At 42.3% G+C, this 20,179-nt stretch overlaps 1 protein-coding gene across 1 annotated transcript; it reads left to right on the top strand.

The window, feature by feature from the left end:
* The first annotated feature begins 325 nt into the window (after nt 1–325).
* On the top strand, nt 326–5,937 carry emx3 (empty spiracles homeobox 3). Its single transcript, XM_085906401.1, has 4 exons — nt 326–479; nt 559–1,017; nt 4,060–4,244; nt 4,742–5,937. The coding sequence occupies exons 2-4, from the start codon at nt 675–677 to the stop codon at nt 4,910–4,912; spliced, it is 699 nt and encodes a 232-aa protein (XP_085762527.1). The 5' UTR covers nt 326–479; nt 559–674; the 3' UTR covers nt 4,913–5,937.
* The last annotated feature ends 14,242 nt before the right edge of the window (nt 5,938–20,179 follow it).

Genomic DNA, 20,179 nt, shown 5'->3' with positions numbered 1-20,179 from the left:
AGTCAAGAACTGATGCGATTTGAATTTGAATTAGATTTGTTGCGTTTTTACTGACCATCATGTCATATAGGCTAAAGAAACAACTTTAATTCAATACGACCATGATTTTCTTCATATCAAATGGGGACTGCGCGCGTGTGCAGGTAGTACTTTCATCCTTGTAGTGTACCTGAAATCTGAATATAAATCTTGCAGTGGGATGGAAAAAAGTGGTTTAATGTTGAATTCTTATTTAAAATTAAGATTATTTGTTCATATATAGTTTGTTTTCGAATGGATGCGTTTGATTATTGAGATTTTTATATTTGTAGTTTCGATTAATTTGGGGCATTTGGGGTGCTTAATTTGCGTTCGTTGCTCAAACCTGTGGTGGTGGTCGTCGTCGTGTGCGCATGCGTGCACGCGGCACAACTCCGCCAGGCAGGTCTAATCTGGCAGGTGTGTCACGCGTCTCACACGCACAAACTGGCTCCGCGGAGGTGAGAAGTTTCTTTACGGGGGTGTGGGGGATCCACTTTGCGCTTGGAGTTAATTCCCGCTACTCGCTCGTCACTTTAGCGCCTTGACGCACGCCAGGACCAAGACGGAGAATACGCACGCAAAACAGGTGTGCAGAGGAGCCGGATGGTTCCGCTGTGAGGTTCGGCTCTCAGGGTCTGCAGGGTCTGTCCGCCATGTTGCAGCTCGGAGGCGTCAAGAAGTGTTTCTCCATCGAGGCTCTTGTCGGGAAGCAGCAGCAGCGGCCCGAATGCGTCCAATTGGTACGGGCCGCCTTCGAGGAGCCTATTCGGCCCACCGCGCTCCGCTTTCCGGAGGCCCTGCACCAGCTCCCGGGCGGAGGGCCCGGTGGTGGTGTCCGAAGCTCGTACTCGTCTGCCGGACCCAATTTGGGACTCCATGTGTTCGGCCGACATCCCGGACTCGGCGTGAGCCTGTTGTACCCCTCTGGCGCCGCCGCGGGGCCCCCCGCCTCCTGGATCCTCCACAACCACCACAGATACGTGCACAGGCTCGCAGGTAAGGCAAGAGTTTCAAGACACAAATTGCGTCACACAATTGACAAAACGACATGGTTTGACTTTTGGAAAAGTTGTGACGCGTGAGAACTTTTGTTTTTATTGTGTTTTAATTTCCAAACTATTCTCAATTGCTGATTTCAAAAGCGTTAATTCGTCAATGAGATACGAACGATGAATAATTTGTTGTCAAACCCAATCTTTTTTTTTTCCATATTATTGTTTAAACAAGCACGAATACATTTCTAAAAGACAAAGTCTGCAATTAAATTAAAAAAAAAGATCGAAGCTAACTCCTCTCGTGAAAATTATCAGACGATAAAACAAAATCGACTACAATTGTTTTCTAACAGCTTGCAATGGAATGCATTCAATTGTTCCTGGTAAAAAAAAAAAAAAGCAAACAGTTAATGTGTGCATTATTCAAAATCGGATTTTTACATTTTTAGTTTTACTTGTGCGTGTAGTATTTTGTCTTGGTCAATATGTAAAAACTAATTTGAAAAACTGATTCTTGTACTTATGGAAAAAAATAATTATTTCCAATTACTAAAATCAACTCAAAGTGAAAGATTGAAGACTGCATTTGAAAGTCTTAAGAATTGAGAGACGAAAGTTGAAATAATGAATCCTTCCAATTGAATGAAATATGAAAGTGGTTTCTGAGTATGTCAAAAATCAAAGGTAGATTTCTTTGAAAATATGTTCAAATAAATCTACCTTTGATTTTTCAACAATGATGACAAAGATTTTGTGTGTATATATATATATATATAAAAAATCCTTGTCATCTTTGTTGATAGTAATATTAATATTCTAAACATGATAGCAAAGTGATGACATTGTAAAGCCTATATTTAAGACGGTGAGGGGCCTCAAGGTCTGCAGGAGAGCCTGGCTGCAACACACTCATAAGAAAAAACACCTCTTTTGTTTGTGTATATGGGTGTGTGTGAGTTTTTGGGTGTTTTTCGCGTGGGCGTGTACTTGTAGGTGGGTTTTGTGTGTGTGTGTGTTGAATGTGTGCATGTATTTTTTGTGATTATGTGTTTCTGTGTGATCAATTTCGTGTGTGTGTGTGTGTGTGTGTGTGTGTGTGTGTGTGTGTGTGTGTGTGTGTGTGTGTGTGTGTGTGTGTGTGTGTGTGTGTGTGTGTGTGTGTGTGTGTGTGTGTGTGTGTGTGTGTGTGTGTGTGTGTGTGTGTGTGTGTGTGTGTGTGTGTGTGTGTGTGTGTGTGTGTGTGTGACTGATCACGTGTCTGGGTTTTAGTGTATTTTGTGTGTCATAGTGTGCACGTGTGTGATTAGAAATCATGTTTCCATTTCGTACAACTCTTATCAATATTTCACATTTGCATCAAATTTGTGTCCTGTATTGGAGTATGTTTGATGTATCATTTTTTTTTACCACAAATGTACACACATCTTTTATTGACCAAATCCTGTGTGCGTGTGTGTGTGTTGTGTGTGTGTCCAGCTTCGTGTCATTCCAACAAGAAATAGGAAGTAGTTTAATCTGTCACCCATCTGGTTAGCATGGTTAGCATGTCGCATATAAAACCAGCATGTGCCACTTGGGCGTTGGCGGTTCATATGCAAATGAGCGTGTGGTGCAAATATGCTAATGAGCATCGTCAGGTGTGTTTTTAACGAGCGGACTAACAAGTCCCGACTTGTTTCCTGTGCCAGGGGGAGGCCATCTAAGCATCATCATTGATGCCATCTGCTCTCCCCCTCCCCACAAACACGCCCCCCCCCACCCACCGCTACCTTCGTCATCGTCATTTCCTGTCTATTTTTCAGACCTTTGTATGAAAGAATATGTGTGCCTTAAGATTAGGAATTACTCATACTGAACATGATCACCAACAAAATATTCAATGTCGATTTTCAAAAATCCATCATTCGATAGTTAAAGGTCACAAGCAGCTGATGCTACGTGCCAAGCGATCATGTTAAGCGTGCTCAGTTGGCTGAGGTGGATTGTTTTGATTCTCCAAATGACGCAGAAGCGGTATTTTTGTAGTTGGATGTTGAATTTGCAACCAAATCTTGACTTTTTTTTTTTAAAAGGTTTACGCTGAATGCTTTTTTTTATTTGATATTTAGTGTTTGGAATTCAGATTCTGAATTTGATGGCATTGATACGAGATTTATTTGATGATTCGAACCTTCTCTATTGCTGACCTCGTGGCAGCAACTGGGTTCGGAGTCATTCACTCGGGTCCGATTCCCGGTCAAAGGTCATTGTTCGGAACTATCTTGGTCCACGAATGAAACTCTCTGCATAGCGGGTCACGGGTTTGCCGTTCATCCTCAGCGTGTGCTTTGCATGTCAATGCGACATGGCCACCGACGCCGCCACTCGGCATTCGCCGTCATTGTTGTCATCTTTTTACTGGCGGCCGCCGAGTCAACCGACTTTTTTGCGTGTGCCGTGACGACGGCGTACAATCTTTTCAGCCTGACCATTTACACTTTTGTTTTTATGTAAACGATCTCAAACGTTTCAATGAAGGACCACGTCGTATGCACGTCATTGGCCGATGGTTTAACCGCCGCAGACACGCTCCAAACAAATCAGATCTACTGTTCTACTTTTGTAACTTTATCTCAAATCCTTTTTGCACTTTACAGACTCCAACCATAAAACCGAAAGAAGAGACAATAGCTTTGATTGGATTAGCATCGCTAATGTGCAAAACAATGCCATAAACTTCACTTACTGTAAGGTTAGGCTCGGTTCTAAGATGTTGATTCAAGGCTGGTATGAGTTTGTAATGTTGGTTCCGTGATAAAAGGCTGGGTGGAGGGTGTAAGTTAGGTCTTTGGGTGCAAGTTTGCTTTTCCAGAGTAAGACTGATCTTAGGTTTATTGTATTTAGTCGTTAGATTGAACCTTATAAGTGAACGAGCAAAATTGGGTCTAGTTGATGAGTTGTCTTCTGATGAATGTGTTTGATCACATTAGCATGGCTAAGTGCTTCCTTCACTTTATGTCAGAGGCCTTCTTCCTGTTTGTGACGTTCTGTGTCTTACATTAAGGTGATGACGGCGGTGCAGAGAACCTTTTGCTGCACGACGCTTTCTCCCGGAAACCCAAACGGATCCGCACGGCTTTTTCTCCCTCGCAGCTTCTGCGTTTGGAGCGAGCGTTTGATAAAAACCACTACGTCGTCGGTGCGGAGCGAAAACAGCTGGCTTCAGCTCTCTGCCTCACTGAGACACAGGTAAGCAAGACAGCATTTGGGTCAGAGGTGCCCAAGTCCAGTCCTCAAGAGCCCTAGTCCAACACACGAGATTTAGGGTGTATTCAGACCTGAGTGTTTGGTCCGCTTTAAACGTACCAGGGTTCGATTGGAACGCTGTGGACCTTTTGTGCAGGTGTGAATACACACGAACCAATCCTGGTTCTAAGATGTCAAGGATAGGCTTTAAGATGGAAAGTGGCAGGGTGTATTTTTGAGAGGGTAACGTTAGTTCTAGTGTGCCTTTTGTTCCAGCCAGGTGTGTTTGGTTGTAGCGTGACAGTAAGTTCTTGGTTCAAAGTTAGAAGACAAGACCTTCCTGTTACATCATTCATGTGGTGGCAGCATATCATGATTGATACACGACAGCATCCAATGGAAGGGAATGTTTTTAAAAAGTGGACACCTAAGTTACCCTCGACTATGTATGTTAGCTTGTAGTCATGTTAGCTTGTCCTGACACATGTGTGCGTGTGTAGGTCAAAGTGTGGTTCCAGAATCGCAGAACCAAACACAAGCGTCAGAAGTTGGAGGAAGAATCCCCTGAGGCGGAACACAAGCGCTCCAAAGCCAGCCAACACGTTAACAGATGGCAAGCTGCCACGCAACAGAACCTCGCCAAACGCATCGACGGCATCGGCGACCACTGAGCGGACGCTGGCCGGAAAGGTCACTCGGACTCCGTTCATTGTTTGGACTGAGATGAAGGAGAAAGAACATTGTTGATTGTCAAGTGTGCCAACAAATACAAAAACACTCTCCAACACGAGCTAATGTTAGCATGTTAGCACCACACAAGAAGTCAACAATCACAGCAAGTACATGTACAAATTTGCAGTCTTACTTGTGACGTGATCCATTTCAGCTGAGGGACATAGTGTGCGGGCATGGTTATGTAAATGAGCGACTCTGTGACGTCACAATTTTGATCAAATTGAGGAGGGCTTACTTAAAGCCACGTTTTAATGAAGTCACACAACTCCCAAGTTGATTTGTTGGTTTCCATTCCTGACACTCCAGAAAGGCCACAAACTATTTTGATGCAAAATATTAATAAGTCATTTTTACATAATGTATCTCCTTTAAGAAACAGAAAGAACTGTATTAATAACGTGAGAAAAGCAAACGGCGTCTGTTGTGAACAGACGGATGCCAGTCTGGAGGACGTCTGGGACCAAGACCAACGCACGCACACACACACACACGCGCACACACTCACTCGCTGCAGGAGTTGCATCAAACTTCCATTTAATCGATAGCTTGAAACGAAAAGAGGCCTGACAATAAAGATGACGAAGACCTGAATATCCCAATATACATACAAACTAGTTTGGTGTAAGCTGTCAAAAATTATTTCCATGACAATGACTTCCAGTGGGGCTTGCCATTGATGGCGACCGGTCTGTAATTTGTGACCAGTTTTTGGGTGTTTTTCCAAATGTCAGCTGACCCAAACGAGAGCAAATGTAGCCGGAAATTAAATGAGGGATGTTCCATATCGCTCTTCGTCATTGTCCTCTTGCAGTCTCGTTGTTGGAGGTCATGTGACGACGTCATCGCAGTGCTTTTATGAATGAGAAGTATTTGAAGTGGTCTTCTAAAAAGAGTCAAAAACAGGAATAGGTTGTACTTCCTGTGTTCATGTTTCAAAAATAAAACTCATTGAATGAGGTTTTCTTAACGTTGTTGCTTTTCCCCCCAAGAATAAAAAAAAAAAAAAGAATCAAATGTGACGTGTTGATTGTGTTGCCATGGAAACAAACAAGAAAACTTGCAGATGGCAGAAAACAGTTAATCAAACTTTTGTCCAAACAAACAAGTCACCTCCTCTTTTTTCTTTTTCTGTTTGACATCTTAATGACTCAAATTTTTCTTGTGTGATAGATTGACAGCTCCAGCTCCTAAGTAAAGGAGATATAAATTGCACCTCAATGGATCCAAGTAACTTAAGTACTCGAACTACATAGCCTACATGTACTTTAAGTATTTGAATATATTTAGGTATAGACCAGCCACTCAAATACTACCTGCAATTAAAAAAATTAAATGTACAAAGGTACAAACACAATCAGAGTACATCATGTCGTCACGGCGACCAAACACAGACGACTGCCCAAAAAACGTTGACTTGGCCTTGGAAAGGTTTGGTGCCAAAGAAGATTCAAAGGTGTAAATGATTTAACACCTCATAGTGACAATATAATTACATGCTAATTACACTCCAGTTACACGGAAGAAATGAGAGCTAATGTAGCATCATTCTGTATACGTATGTGTATATATTACACGGGGATTTATATGAGTGCATATATATATATATATATATATATATATATATATGCGTGTGTGTGTGTGTGTGTGTGTGTGTGTGTGTGTGTGTGTGTGTGTGTGTAAGACAATGGGGTGTGAGAACATTTGAAGCTCGTTAGGCTAATTAACACTTTACCCACACTATTTGTATTCAAATGAGGTGGAGGTGGTTTTCACTTGTTAGGGCTTGTGCGTGAGTGTGTTGCAGGTTCTGCTCTGAACTTTACGCGAACAGACAAATAGTCGTAGAACAGCCAATGTTAACGCCATTGATTCAGGAAGGTTATAGACGTTAATGTCTTTTATGTTGTCAGTGTTTTTGATGTTCAGGGTGTTTAATCTTGTTAAAGTTGCAGATGTGGTTTATCAATGTTAGTTTCATCGATGTCGGTGTCATTTATGTTGTTCAATTTTTGTCCTTATTATTGTTGTTTATCTTGTTTGTGGTTGATATCATTACCAATGGAATATCACTATACAGAGCGTTTATGTCATTCATGCTAATGTCATTAATATAGTGATGTTGTGGTTGTCAACATTGTTAATGTCAACGTTTTCTAAGTTGTCATCACTGATTTTTGTGTTGTTGATATCATTAATCGTGTCGCTGATGTTTTGGAGGGTTGTCAGTAGTTACTGTTCATGTCATGTCGTCACTGATATTGTTAATGTTTTTCATGTCGGTGTCTTGAATATTGAAGAACAATGCTAATCTAATTTGAATGACCCCGTTAATGAGTAAACAACGCACCTGAGGACATGACTCAACTTTCAACACCAATGAAAAACCAAACGAAATGTTTGTGCTTGGCCTCTTTAGCCCCGCCCCTGTATGCAAAAGAGCCGAGCAATTTGCCTCAGCGCCACGCTTCTGCGCAAAAGATGGCCGCCTCTCATTCAAAAAGGGCCCCCGCTGTGATGACAACTCACATTACTCAAACGCGCAGGCTGGCTCCATTGCTGTAACTTTAAATAGAAAACCTATAACCTGAAGATGAAAAGATGGCATTAGTTTGAAACCGTACTACGACACTTAATCAATAACCCTGGCCCCTATTCCTAAACCCTAATTTGCAACCCTAACGTCAATTTGAAACCCCAATTTGAGCTAGCCTACCATTGCTAGTTAGAACCGATTATAATCTTAATATACAAATCCAATGTATGTCGTTTGAACAACACCATTTATTCAATTTGTATGGGAAAAATGACACACAATGCTAATCACGCAAATACTGGTTCCACAGCTTTGTTGCTTAAAAGTATTGATGTTGGCAAATGGTGGTGACCTACTGCCAAACACTTCTTGTAAAACCGAACCTTTAAATTGTGTGATACACACATCAGAATATATGTTGTTTTCTCATATGATTTTGTAATGATCTGCCATAGATTGATAAAGTCTAATGATCCAGTAACGATGATAGTTGGTGTAATTGCCGTTGCTTTTGGTTCTTTCTGCTGTGGTTTCCAAATTGGCTTCTTCACAGACACTTTTTCTTTTTCTTTGCCGCCTCGTCGCTTGGCTGCTGGCTGGCGGAGTGCGAAAGGATAATGATACGAATTATGCTTTTAATGATGCGTTAATTAGAGTCATGCAGCGCTCAAAGATGACGCGTGAAACGGTCACGCGAATTTGCAATAAATAACGCAACAGATTGGACTGCATATGCTTCACATTACAACTTTACAACTCCGCTGGCAACAACACGTAACCGATCGCACAACTATTATTAGCAGACTCTTTGGAAATCTGAAGCAACATAACAACAACAACAACAACACAAAAGCCTAACATTAATTTGAGGCTGGAACGCGTGGTTGTTGTGTCTTCCGCATCAGATGAGTATTTTTATTTCGATTGAACACATAAATCTCAAATGCCAAACCCCAATCAAAACTTGACAAGAGGTGATTATGTACAATAAAAAATAAATGAAAAAAGTCACCATGTTGAATACATTTCTAAATTTGTCTGTTTAGATATCTGGCTATTAAGCCTTGGGCCCTTTCTTCATTATGTTTGGTTATTTAGCCATTTATCTGTTTAACCTTTTAGCCAGTTAGCTTTTTAGCTCTTGGAAATTTAGTAGTTTAGGTGTTTAACCTTGTTGTCATTTAGCACTTTGACTCTTTAACCATTTACTTTTTTAACCCATTAGCCCTTTGGCCATGAAGCAATTTAGCCATCGTGCTATTTAGCCTTGGACCAGATGTTCATTTAACTGTTCAGTTGTTTGTCCAGTATGCTAATATGCGATTTATCTGTTTGGCATTTTAGCTGGTTAGCCTTTTAGCCCTTTGCTATTTAGCCCTTTAGCTTTTTAACCATTTAGCAGTTTCGCCATTTAGTTGTCTCGCACTTTGGGAATTTAACAATTTAACCGTTAAGCTATTTAGCCCTTTGGCTGTTTAATCATTTACATAGCTGTTTTAACTGCTTGTCCATTTAGCAATTTAGCTGTGTTTGTGTGTATGAGATGCGTTTGTAGTCAGCTCTGTAAAAAGAAGCTTCATTTCTTCACCCACACAAATGGCGCCGAGCTGCAGATGGCCACCTGGATTGCCTCCCGCTGGACTGTCTCCTGCCCGTCATTGTCGACAAGCGGCTCCACACAGAACAAGCTTGACCTTTGAATCTCCAGCTGCTGTATCAGTATGGCAGCCATGGACAGACAGACAGACAAATGAAAGGACAGACATACATACGGATGAATGCGCAAACTGCTCATGCCTCATCTGTGTAAGGAAAATTGTCATTCTCTTTAAAAGAAGGTTCTGCTTCTTGTGAAGGAAAAATCTGGTTCTGGTTTATTCCTTTAGCTGTTTTTCCATTTGGCCTTTTAACCATTTGCCTTATCAGCTGTCCAACAATTTAGCCCTTTGGGCATTTAGTCATTTACCCTTTTAGCCTATAAATTATTTGGCTTTTTGACAGTTTAACCGTTCAGCTGTTTAGCCATATAGTTAGCATTATAGCTGTTTTATCATTTAGCTCTGTAGCTATTTAGCCGTTTAATTCATGGATATGAAAAGTCATCACAGCATTTCATGTGTGGAGTGAGCGATAACAGACAATCATTCCTGTTGTTAGCAGAAATCATGGCTTTTACAAAAAAGTGATTCTCACAAAAATATGTTGAGAAAGGTTTAATTCCAACTTAATTACAATGTTAATGCCCCTACCAACATGGCCGCCACATAGGTGTATGGCTGTTAGCCTTCTGACTGCTGCAGCATGCTGGCGTATTCCATCGTCATATCCATTAACCATTTAGCGGTTTAACTCTTTAGCCATTCAGCATGATGGCCATTTATCTGCTTAGCTATTTAACAATTAAGACCTTTACCTTGAGCGACATATCTATTTAGCTCCTTGGCCCTTTAACCATGTAGTTGTTTAGCCATTTTACATTTTCAGCCATTTAGCTGTGAAGAAGTGACACTCCGATGGAGCCATCATGGCCAGCGTCTAATGAGGCGCCATTAGCCACTGTGGTTCGCGCCAATGTCAGCGCCAGACGCAGATGGCCAATGCAACCATGCCAACGCAAAACCAACTCTCCCCACATACACACAAATTGCGTGCACAGCTACAAGACATTGTACGTGTGTGTCTTTGTATATTTGTCACTGTATGTGTGCATGTGTGTGCATTTTTATTACAATACACATGTATTTACAAACACACACTCTCTGTGTTGTTTATTAATCTTTGTGAAATGAAATGTTCCATTAAGAATGTGTTGTTATTGTGTCGTTGATCATCTTGTTTCGTGTTACTTTTGTCATCATTACATTTTTGTAAGTGAGTAATGTTAATTTACCAAAATATATGAAAAGGACAATTAAAACTTACATCACAAAAACACTGAATCACAAAGGGCGCTTAAAAATCTATACATAATTGATGCCCATTATATTTGCCTTCTTATTTATCCTTTCTTATTTGTCTTTTCCCAGAACCCCCCCCCCCCCAAATAATTGATGCTCATTATATTTGCCTTCTTGTTTATCCTTTCTTATTTGTCTTTTCCCGAAAAAACAAAACAAAAAACTTTGCAAGGACTTCCAGGTCACAAAAAGTTGAAGAAGCAAGTAAGTATCAGTCAAAATGCTTCTACACTTTCGTTGTGTGGACGTGTGTGTGACAAGGTGTTAGCTTCATTATCACCCCCATAAGCCCTCTTATGAACACCCCCCCCCTCAGCATCCTGAGAACATCTGAAGTGTTAACGGCAAACAAGAAGACTGGGCGCAACTGAGGGGGAGCGGGAAGGGGGCACTTTCCAGTTCCCAATACAATCATGCAACATACACACAGGCACGGGCACACACAACAACAACAACACACAAAACACTCAACAATAACAACAAAAAACACATTTTAACATGCACACATACACATTGAGACACAAAGCACACTGACAATATAAATTAGAACACACTGCACATGCACACAACACATGCAAACATGACACACACATATATGAAGTGTGTTTAAGTGAGTAACTTCCTGTAAAATCAATTGACATGCACGCGTGTGGCGTCACCCCGGCCTGAGGCTATTCAGGTGTTTTTCAATGAGCAAATGAGTCTGCTCTTGCTGCTGCTTCTGAAGGAGGCGGGGTTGAGGAATGCAAAAACAAAGATGCGCAACTACTGGCGTGAATGAAGACATAAAAAGTCCGAACGACATCAGCGCAGAAGTTTCCTGCATGCCGCCCGAATTGTCCAAACAAGTGGCCCTGTAACGAACGGGTCGTCGCGGGGAAAAACATATGCGCCTGCGGCTGCTCACTGACTGGTCGCCGAGGCGGCGGCGCGAGCAATCGAGAGCCGGCCATCTGCTGGCCTTTCAATCTTTTTTGGCACAGGGGACAAGATGGCGACTGCTCATCTCTTTGACGCCGTGTTTAACACCCACACAAGTGTTCAACGCGTCACGTGACCAAAAAGACCGCCCGCGATCAACATGGTTGCCCGCGCCAAGACGTCCGTGTTAATCACCGACCGCGTCCATCGTGTCCAACATTTCCAATCAGGTCCGTCATGTGGGATGCATGTGATCTGATGACATCGCCTCACTGATTTCTGACGGCAGCTGATATCACAGGGCAGGACGTTGTCCCGGTGATGGAGGGTTAAAAGACTTGTTCGTTCTTCAGTTGGGGGTGTTATAGACCCGGGGGGCCTAAGAGGCGCTTCGGTCCTGAGGGGCAGGGGTTATTGTGGGGTGCCTCTGAGCTGGTCCAAAGCGACAAAAGCGAGATAATCCGGTTCCCAGCGGCATGAGGCATCTCCTCCCTCTCACAGCATCATTAAACGCCATTAAGGCCTGACCTAACAAGGCCTCCTTTTTGGGCTCCGATGTCGCCCCCTGCTGACACTTTGAACTCTGGCACAAGAAGAAACAAAGCTAACTCAAACAATAGGCCTCATTCGTCGATAGGTTTTCCGGCTATCTGGAAGCACAGTTGCGAAATTACATTTTTAAGAGAGGGGGGGGGGGGGATTCCACCCGACAGCAATGATATACTGTGTCAAATATTAGCAAATACTGCCGCGTTTGAGTATATGTCAATTTGCATTTTTACTCTAGAAAGAAAAAATATTTTATTCCAATCTTGAAGATAAAATCCTCTTCAATCGTGCTTTTCACATCTACAAAAAGCAACTGGTAAACTGTGGTTCATTTTATTTACATCCCTGGAGGGGAAAAGACAGAATAGCTCCGAAATTTCAACTTGTGGTTGTGAGTGGCGAATTCCAGTGATGGTGTCACCCTCCTCTGATGAAATTTTACCTGCATCTGGCAGGAATTTAAAGCCAAGCAAGCCCTGACTGGAGAGCTACAAGACATGCTAATAAATGATCTTTTGGATGACAACTAATGTGTTGTTAGTTTGCGAGATGGCCTTGAGATGAAGTAACATGATGCATAAGCAGTGCGTGAGTCATTCGGACACTTAGTCAGTGTGTAATAATCTCTTATGATCATTAAAGCCAGTGAGCAAGCATGTGGCTAAATGTGGGTATTACCCACAAGTCAGGCGTAAACGTTAGTGCTAATGCTAATGAGCATTTTCGCAATTGTGTGTGTGTGTGTGAGTAAGTAGTGTAAACACCCCCTGCTCATGCCACACTTAATTGATTCCAGCTCAGCACAATTAAAGCACTCACACTTGCTGTGGGGTGCGGATGGTGGTATAAAAGGGTTGCTGAGGGGGATGAAGAAAGAGGGGGGGTGCAAGGAAGACAGGAAATGAGAGGAGGAGAACAGAAGGTTGAAAAGAAGTGACGATTTGAGTTTTTTTTGTGTTTGCAAAGAAACAGCTTGGAAGGAGGCGACGCACACTCAAACGAGTGTGTGTGACTGAATCAGGCGACAAGGAAACTAATTAAGGAGCAATTAAACTTTGGCATGATGACCACCATGTGACCACTATGTGTCGCTATGCCAGCTTCACTTTCTACAGCCTAACCAAGTTTTAGTGTGTGGTTCTTACCTGATGCACTCCCCCACAACACTTCATGACAATCTGCAGGAAGTGGCAACAAGAAATAGAATTAGTAAGACCCTCAATGAAAATGAAAGTGACACGCTGAGTCGAGTTGGTACCTGAGCAGGTGTGTTCATGATGATGTCATCACACGGAAGATTCAGAGAGGTGTGGTCCGTCACTCGTCACACCTGTCCATCAAAACCTTTTTTGATGTTCTGATCCAACTTGCCGAACTGCATCCCGCCAGCATCCCCTTGACAGATGGGTGTGTGTGTTCATGTGACACCCCCTTTGTCTGCAGGTGTGTGTGTGTGTCCGTCGCCCCAGGCTCTTCCTGTAAGCACGTCCCCCACACCCCTCATGGCCCCCCAGGAGACATGTGCGGGTCCTAAAGTGTTCCCCAGTGAGAACAATTAGAGCCTAAACGCCTAAACGCTCACGTTTGTTTACTCGGACCAAATTAGCGATGTGTCCTATGGTTACCTCGGGGTACCAAATTAGCATTGGCATGCCGTTTTTAGGTGGTGCCATGTTGAGATGCTGTCAGGTATTTTTATTTTTTTTTTTTGCAGTGTGGGCTTATATAAATGGTCATATTTTGAACTTTTTGTTTTTGTGGTCAATTTAGCAGTGGTGATGCCTTGAGACTGGTCCAGGAGACATCACAGTTGCCAGGTCCGAGGTCACAACCAATCACAGAACTGATGAGCTGTGATTGGCTGAAACCTGGCAACGGTGATGTCATTTTTACTTAACAGCAAGTGACAAAATGGCTGTCTTTTGATATGGACATCCATCCGCCCATCCATCCATCCATCCATCCATCCATCCATCCATCCATCCATCCATCCATCCATCCATCCATCCATCCATCCGTATTATTGTGAAGAGAATGTTGGGGTTGACTTCCTCTTTAGTAATATCATAAAACTTTTTATCAGTATGACTAACTTGATGGATAATTTAACTGTCATGTTTATTAACATGAATAAAATTAGCAGTAGTAACATGGTTGGATTCCATATCTTAGTGTGTTTATACTAAATCAATCAAATGAAACATGCATAAAGCGGCTGCAACTGTAAATCAGTGGGAGTTAGGAAAGTGGTGTTGATGTCCAACATTTGCAAAGAACAAAATTTAAAAATAAATGGAAAATATCGTGCCAGATGGCGACTGAATCCAAAAGACAGATGACGTTTCTATAGATCGGGCGTATGGTATTTTTCATGGCAGTGGATGTCGTTACTCGTTTGCCGCTCGTTTGTCTTTCACGGATCTCCTTTGAGAACTTCCTGTCAGCCGATGATGAACGTTCTCAACTTTATGGCTCGCCAAAGTGACGACAGACAGATGGACGTAAAGTATTCAGCTGGGGGGAGAGAAACCAGGTGCCCAGGTGGTGCCTGGAAGTGCCCCTTGGACACACCCTAAAAACTTCAGACAGCCAATTGCAAAGCTCCTCTCACTTGATTCACTTTGGTCATATTAGAAAGGATTATACAATTGATATTTTGAAGCTATTGCGAATAAGATTCCATGTGATATGTATCGCAATGCAACTGGAATTACTTGATAACTGAAAATTGGACAAATCTAAGATTTTCACAACACTGATTTGATGTTGAGTTACCTTCATAGTTGACGCAAATTCAACTCCAACAAATAACAACAGTTAACACTTTGCAGTTCTTTAGATTTTAGGAAGTCATTTGAAATGGAATCGTATGGATTTTTCCCCCCCGAACTACTTCATGAGGAGGCTTTTCAAATTTGACTCTATTTGACGACTTGAAAATAATTGCATTTGCATTTACTGTTTAGGAAAATGAGAGAAAATTAGATTTGCATAATCATTTGGAAGGCAGCGTGATGGCTGTTGCCACAACTTTCTAGCATTTCCCACAAACTACACAACCAAAACTGGCGAATGCACCCACTTGCTTTTGAATGGCTTAGTTAGAAACCCTAATCTTAGAAACCCTAAAAGTAGTTTGAAACCCTCGTTGGAAACCCTAACCCTAGTTTTAAAACCTAGTTCGAAACCCTAACCAGGTTTTAAAACCCTAATCGGAAACCCTAACCCTAGTTTGAAACCCTAATTAGCGATCCCAAGACTGGTTGGAAACCCTAGTCGGAAACCCTAACCCTAAAGCATAGCCAGAAACCCTAATCTTAGAAACCCTAAAAGTCGGTTGAAACCCTCGTTGGAAACCCTAACCCTAGTTTTAAAACCTAGTTCGAAACCCTAACCAGGTTTTAAAACCCTAATCGGAAACCCTAACCCTAGTTTGAAACCCTAATTAGCGATCCCAAGACTGGTTGGAAACCCTAGTCGGAAACCCTAACCCTAAAGCATAGCCAGAAACCCTAATCTTAGAAACCCTAAAAGTCGGTTGAAACCCTCGTTGGAAACCCTAACCCTAGTTTTAAAACCTAGTTCGAAACCCTAACCAGGTTTTAAAACCCTAATCGGAAACCCTAACCCTAGTTTGAAACCCTAATTAGCGATCCCAAGACTGGTTGGAAACCCTAGTCGGAAACCCTAACCCTAAAGCATAGCCAGAAACCCTAATCTTAGAAACCCTAAAAGTCGGTTGAAACCCTCGTTGGAAACCCTAACCCTAGTTTTAAAACCTAGTTCGAAACCCTAACCAGGTTTTAAAACCCTAATCGGAAACCCTAACCCTAGTTTGAAACCCTAATTAGCGATCCCAAGACTGGTTGGAAACCCTAGTCGGAAACCCTAACCCTAAAGCATAGCCAGAAACCCTAATCTTTGAAACCCTAAAAGTAGGTTGAAACCCTCGTTGGAAACCCTAACCCTAGTTTTAAAACCTAGTTCGAAACCCTAACCAGGTTTTAAAACCCTAATCGGAAACCCTAACCCTAGTTTGAAACCCTAATTAGCGATCCCAAGACTGGTTGGAAACCCTAGTCGGAAACCCTAACCCTAAAGCATAGCCAGAAACCCTAATCTTTGAAACCCTAAAAGTAGGTTGAAACCCTCGTTGGAAACCCTAACCCTAGTTTTAAAACCTAGTTCGAAACCCTAACCAGGTTTTAAAACCCTAATCGGAAACCCTAACCCTAGTTTGAAACCCTAATTAGCGATCCCAAGACTGGTTGGAAACCCTAGTCGGAAACCCTAACCCTAAAGCATAGCCAGAAACCCTAATCTTTGAAACCCTAAAAGTCGGTTGAAACCCTCGTTGGAAACCCTAACCCTAGTTTTAAAACCTAGTTCGAAACCCTAACCAGGTTTTAAAACCCTAATCGGAAACCCTAACCCTAGTTTGAAACCCTAATTAGCGATCCCAAGACTGGTTGGAAACCCTAGTCGGAAACCCTAACCCTAAAGCATAGCCAGAAACCCTAATCTTAGAAACCCTAAAAGTCGGTTGAAACCCTCGTTGGAAACCCTAACCCTAGTTTTAAAACCTAGTTCGAAACCCTAACCAGGTTTTAAAACCCTAATCGGAAACCCTAACCCTAGTTTGAAACCCTAATTAGCGATCCCAAGACTGGTTGGAAACCCTAGTCGGAAACCCTAACCCTAAAGCATAGCCAGAAACCCTAATCTTAGAAACCCTAAAAGTCGGTTGAAACCCTCGTTGGAAACCCTAACCCTAGTTTTAAAACCTAGTTCGAAACCCTAACCAGGTTTTAAAACCCTAATCAGAAACCCTAACCCTAGTTTGAAACCCTAATTAGCGATCCCAAGACTGGTTGGAAACCCTAGTCGGAAACCCTAACCCTAAAGCATAGCCAGAAACCCTAATCTTTGAAACCCTAAAAGTAGGTTGAAACCCTCGTTGGAAACCCTAACTCTAGTTTTAAAACCTAGTTCGAAACCCTAACCAGGTTTTAAAACCCTAATCGGAAACCCTAACCCTAGTTTGAAACCCTAATTAGCGATCCCAAGACTGGTTGGAAACCCTAGTCGGAAACCCTAACCCTAAAGCATAGCCAGAAACCCTAATCTTAGAAACCCTAAAAGTCGGTTGAAACCCTCGTTGGAAACCCTAACCCTAGTTTTAAAACCTAGTTCGAAACCCTAACCAGGTTTTAAAACCCTAATCGGAAACCCTAACCCTAGTTTGAAACCCTAATTAGCGATCCCAAGACTGGTTGGAAACCCTAGTCGGAAACCCTAACCCTAAAGCATAGCCAGAAACCCTAATCTTAGAAACCCTAAAAGTCGGTTGAAACCCTCGTTGGAAACCCTAACCCTAGTTTTAAAACCTAGTTCGAAACCCTAACCAGGTTTTAAAACCCTAATCGGAAACCCTAACCCTAGTTTGAAACCCTAATTAGCGATCCCAAGACTGGTTGGAAACCCTAGTCGGAAACCCTAACCCTAAAGCATAGCCAGAAACCCTAATCTTAGAAACCCTAAAAGTAGGTTGAAACCCTCGTTGGAAACCCTAACCCTAGTTTTAAAACCTAGTTCGAAACCCTAACCAGGTTTTAAAACCCTAATCGGAAACCCTAACCCTAGTTTGAAACCCTAATTAGCGATCCCAAGACTGGTTGGAAACCCTAGTCGGAAACCCTAACCCTAAAGCATAGCCAGAAACCCTAATCTTTGAAACCCTAAAAGTAGGTTGAAACCCTCGTTGGAAACCCTAACTCTAGTTTTAAAACCTAGTTCGAAACCCTAACCAGGTTTTAAAACCCTAATCGGAAACCCTAACCCTAGTTTGAAACCCTAATTAGCGATCCCAAGACTGGTTGGAAACCCTAGTCGGAAACCCTAACCCTAAAGCATAGCCAGAAACCCTAATCTTTGAAACCCTAAAAGTAGGTTGAAACCCTCGTTGGAAACCCTAACCCTAGTTTTAAAACCTAGTTCGAAACCCTAACCAGGTTTTAAAACCCTAATCGGAAACCCTAACCCTAGTTTGAAACCCTAATTAGCGATCCCAAGACTGGTTGGAAACCCTAGTCGGAAACCCTAACCCTAAAGCATAGCCAGAAACCCTAATCTTTGAAACCCTAAAAGTCGGTTGAAACCCTCGTTGGAAACCCTAACTCTAGTTTTAAAACCTAGTTCGAAACCCTAACCAGGTTTTAAAACCCTAATCGGAAACCCTAACCCTAGTTTGAAACCCTAATTAGCGATCCCAAGACTGGTTGGAAACCCTAGTCGGAAACCCTAACCCTAAAGCATAGCCAGAAACCCTAATCTTTGAAACCCTAAAAGTCGGTTGAAACCCTCGTTGGAAACCCTAACCCTAGTTTTAAAACCTAGTTCGAAACCCTAACCAGGTTTTAAAACCCTAATCGGAAACCCTAACCCTAGTTTGAAACCCTAATTAGCGATCCCAAGACTGGTTGGAAACCCTAGTCGGAAACCCTAACCCTAAAGCATAGCCAGAAACCCTAATCTTTGAAACCCTAAAAGTCGGTTGAAACCCTCGTTGGAAACCCTAACCCTAGTTTTAAAACCTAGTTCGAAACCCTAACCAGGTTTTAAAACCCTAATCGGAAACCCTAACCCTAGTTTGAAACCCTAATTAGCGATCCCAAGACTGGTTGGAAACCCTAGTCGGAAACCCTAACCCTAAAGCATAGCCAGAAACCCTAATCTTTGAAACCCTAAAAGTAGGTTGAAACCCTCGTTGGAAACCCTAACTCTAGTTTTAAAACCTAGTTCGAAACCCTAACCAGGTTTTAAAACCCTAATCGGAAACCCTAACCCTAGTTTGAAACCCTAATTAGCGATCCCAAGACTGGTTGGAAACCCTAGTCGGAAACCCTAACCCTAAAGCATAGCCAGAAACCCTAATCTTTGAAACCCTAAAAGTAGGTTGAAACCCTCGTTGGAAACCCTAACCCTAGTTTTAAAACCTAGTTCGAAACCCTAACCAGGTTTTAAAACCCTAATCGGAAACCCTAACCCTAGTTTGAAACCCTAATTAGCGATCCCAAGACTGGTTGGAAACCCTAGTCGGAAACCCTAACCCTAAAGCATAGCCACAAACCCTAATCTTTGAAACCCTAAAAGTAGGTTGAAACCCTCGTTGGAAACCCTAACCCTAGTTTTAAAACCTAGTTCGAAACCCTAACCAGGTTTTAAAACCCTAATCGGAAACCCTAATCCTAGTTTGAAACCCTAATTAGCGATCCCAAGACTGGTTGGAAACCCTAGTCGGAAACCCTAACCCTAAAGCATAGCCAGAAACCCTAATCTTTGAAACCCTAAAAGTCGGTTGAAACCCTCGTTGGAAACCCTAACCCTAGTTTTAAAACCTAGTTCGAAACCCTAACCAGGTTTTAAAACCCTAATCGGAAACCCTAACCCTAGTTTGAAACCCTAATTAGCGATCCCAAGACTGGTTGGAAACCCTAGTCGGAAACCCTAACCCTAAAGCATAGCCAGAAACCCTAATCTTAGAAACCCTAAAAGTCGGTTGAAACCCTCGTTGGAAACCCTAACCCTAGTTTTAAAACCTAGTTCGAAACCCTAACCAGGTTTTAAAACCCTAATCAGAAACCCTAACCCTAGTTTGAAACCCTAATTAGCGATCCCAAGACTGGTTGGAAACCCTAGTCGGAAACCCTAACCCTAAAGCATAGCCAGAAACCCTAATCTTTGAAACCCTAAAAGTAGGTTGAAACCCTCGTTGGAAACCCTAACTCTAGTTTTAAAACCTAGTTCGAAACCCTAACCAGGTTTTAAAACCCTAATCGGAAACCCTAACCCTAGTTTGAAACCCTAATTAGCGATCCCAAGACTGGTTGGAAACCCTAGTCGGAAACCCTAACCCTAAAGCATAGCCACAAACCCTAATCTTTGAAACCCTAAAAGTGGGTTGAAACCCTCGTTGGAAACCCTAACCCTAGTTTTAAAACCTAGTTCGAAACCCTAACCAGGTTTTAAAACCCTAATCGGAAACCCTAACCCTAGTTTGAAACCCTAATTAGCGATCCCAAGACTGGTTGGAAACCCTAGTCGGAAACCTTAACCCTAAAGCATAGCCAGAAACCCTAATCTTTGAAACCCTAAAAGTAGGTTGAAACCCTCGTTGGAAACCCAAAGGGCATCTCCCCGTTGTTGCATAACGGCGCATGCCTTCATGCAATAAAGTTAGCCGT

This window comes from Syngnathus leptorhynchus, chromosome 2, assembly GCF_054491065.1.
Source record: "Syngnathus leptorhynchus isolate UIUO chromosome 2, UIUO_Slep, whole genome shotgun sequence".
Classification (NCBI taxonomy): Eukaryota; Metazoa; Chordata; class Actinopteri; order Syngnathiformes; family Syngnathidae; genus Syngnathus; species Syngnathus leptorhynchus.
This window is presented reverse-complemented; position numbering and strand designations above follow the sequence as displayed.

Bases quoted from the DNA above. Each gene is read 5' to 3' on its own strand.
- emx3 (XM_085906401.1), top strand. From the start codon at position 675: ATGTTGCAGCTCGGAGGCGTCAAGAAGTGTTTCTCCATCGAGGCTCTT. The intron at 1,018-4,059 runs GTAAGGCAAGAG...TCTTACATTAAG, and splicing joins ATACGTGCACAGGCTCGCAG to GTGATGACGGCGGTGCAGAG. The intron at 4,245-4,741 runs GTAAGCAAGACA...GTGCGTGTGTAG, and splicing joins TCTGCCTCACTGAGACACAG to GTCAAAGTGTGGTTCCAGAA.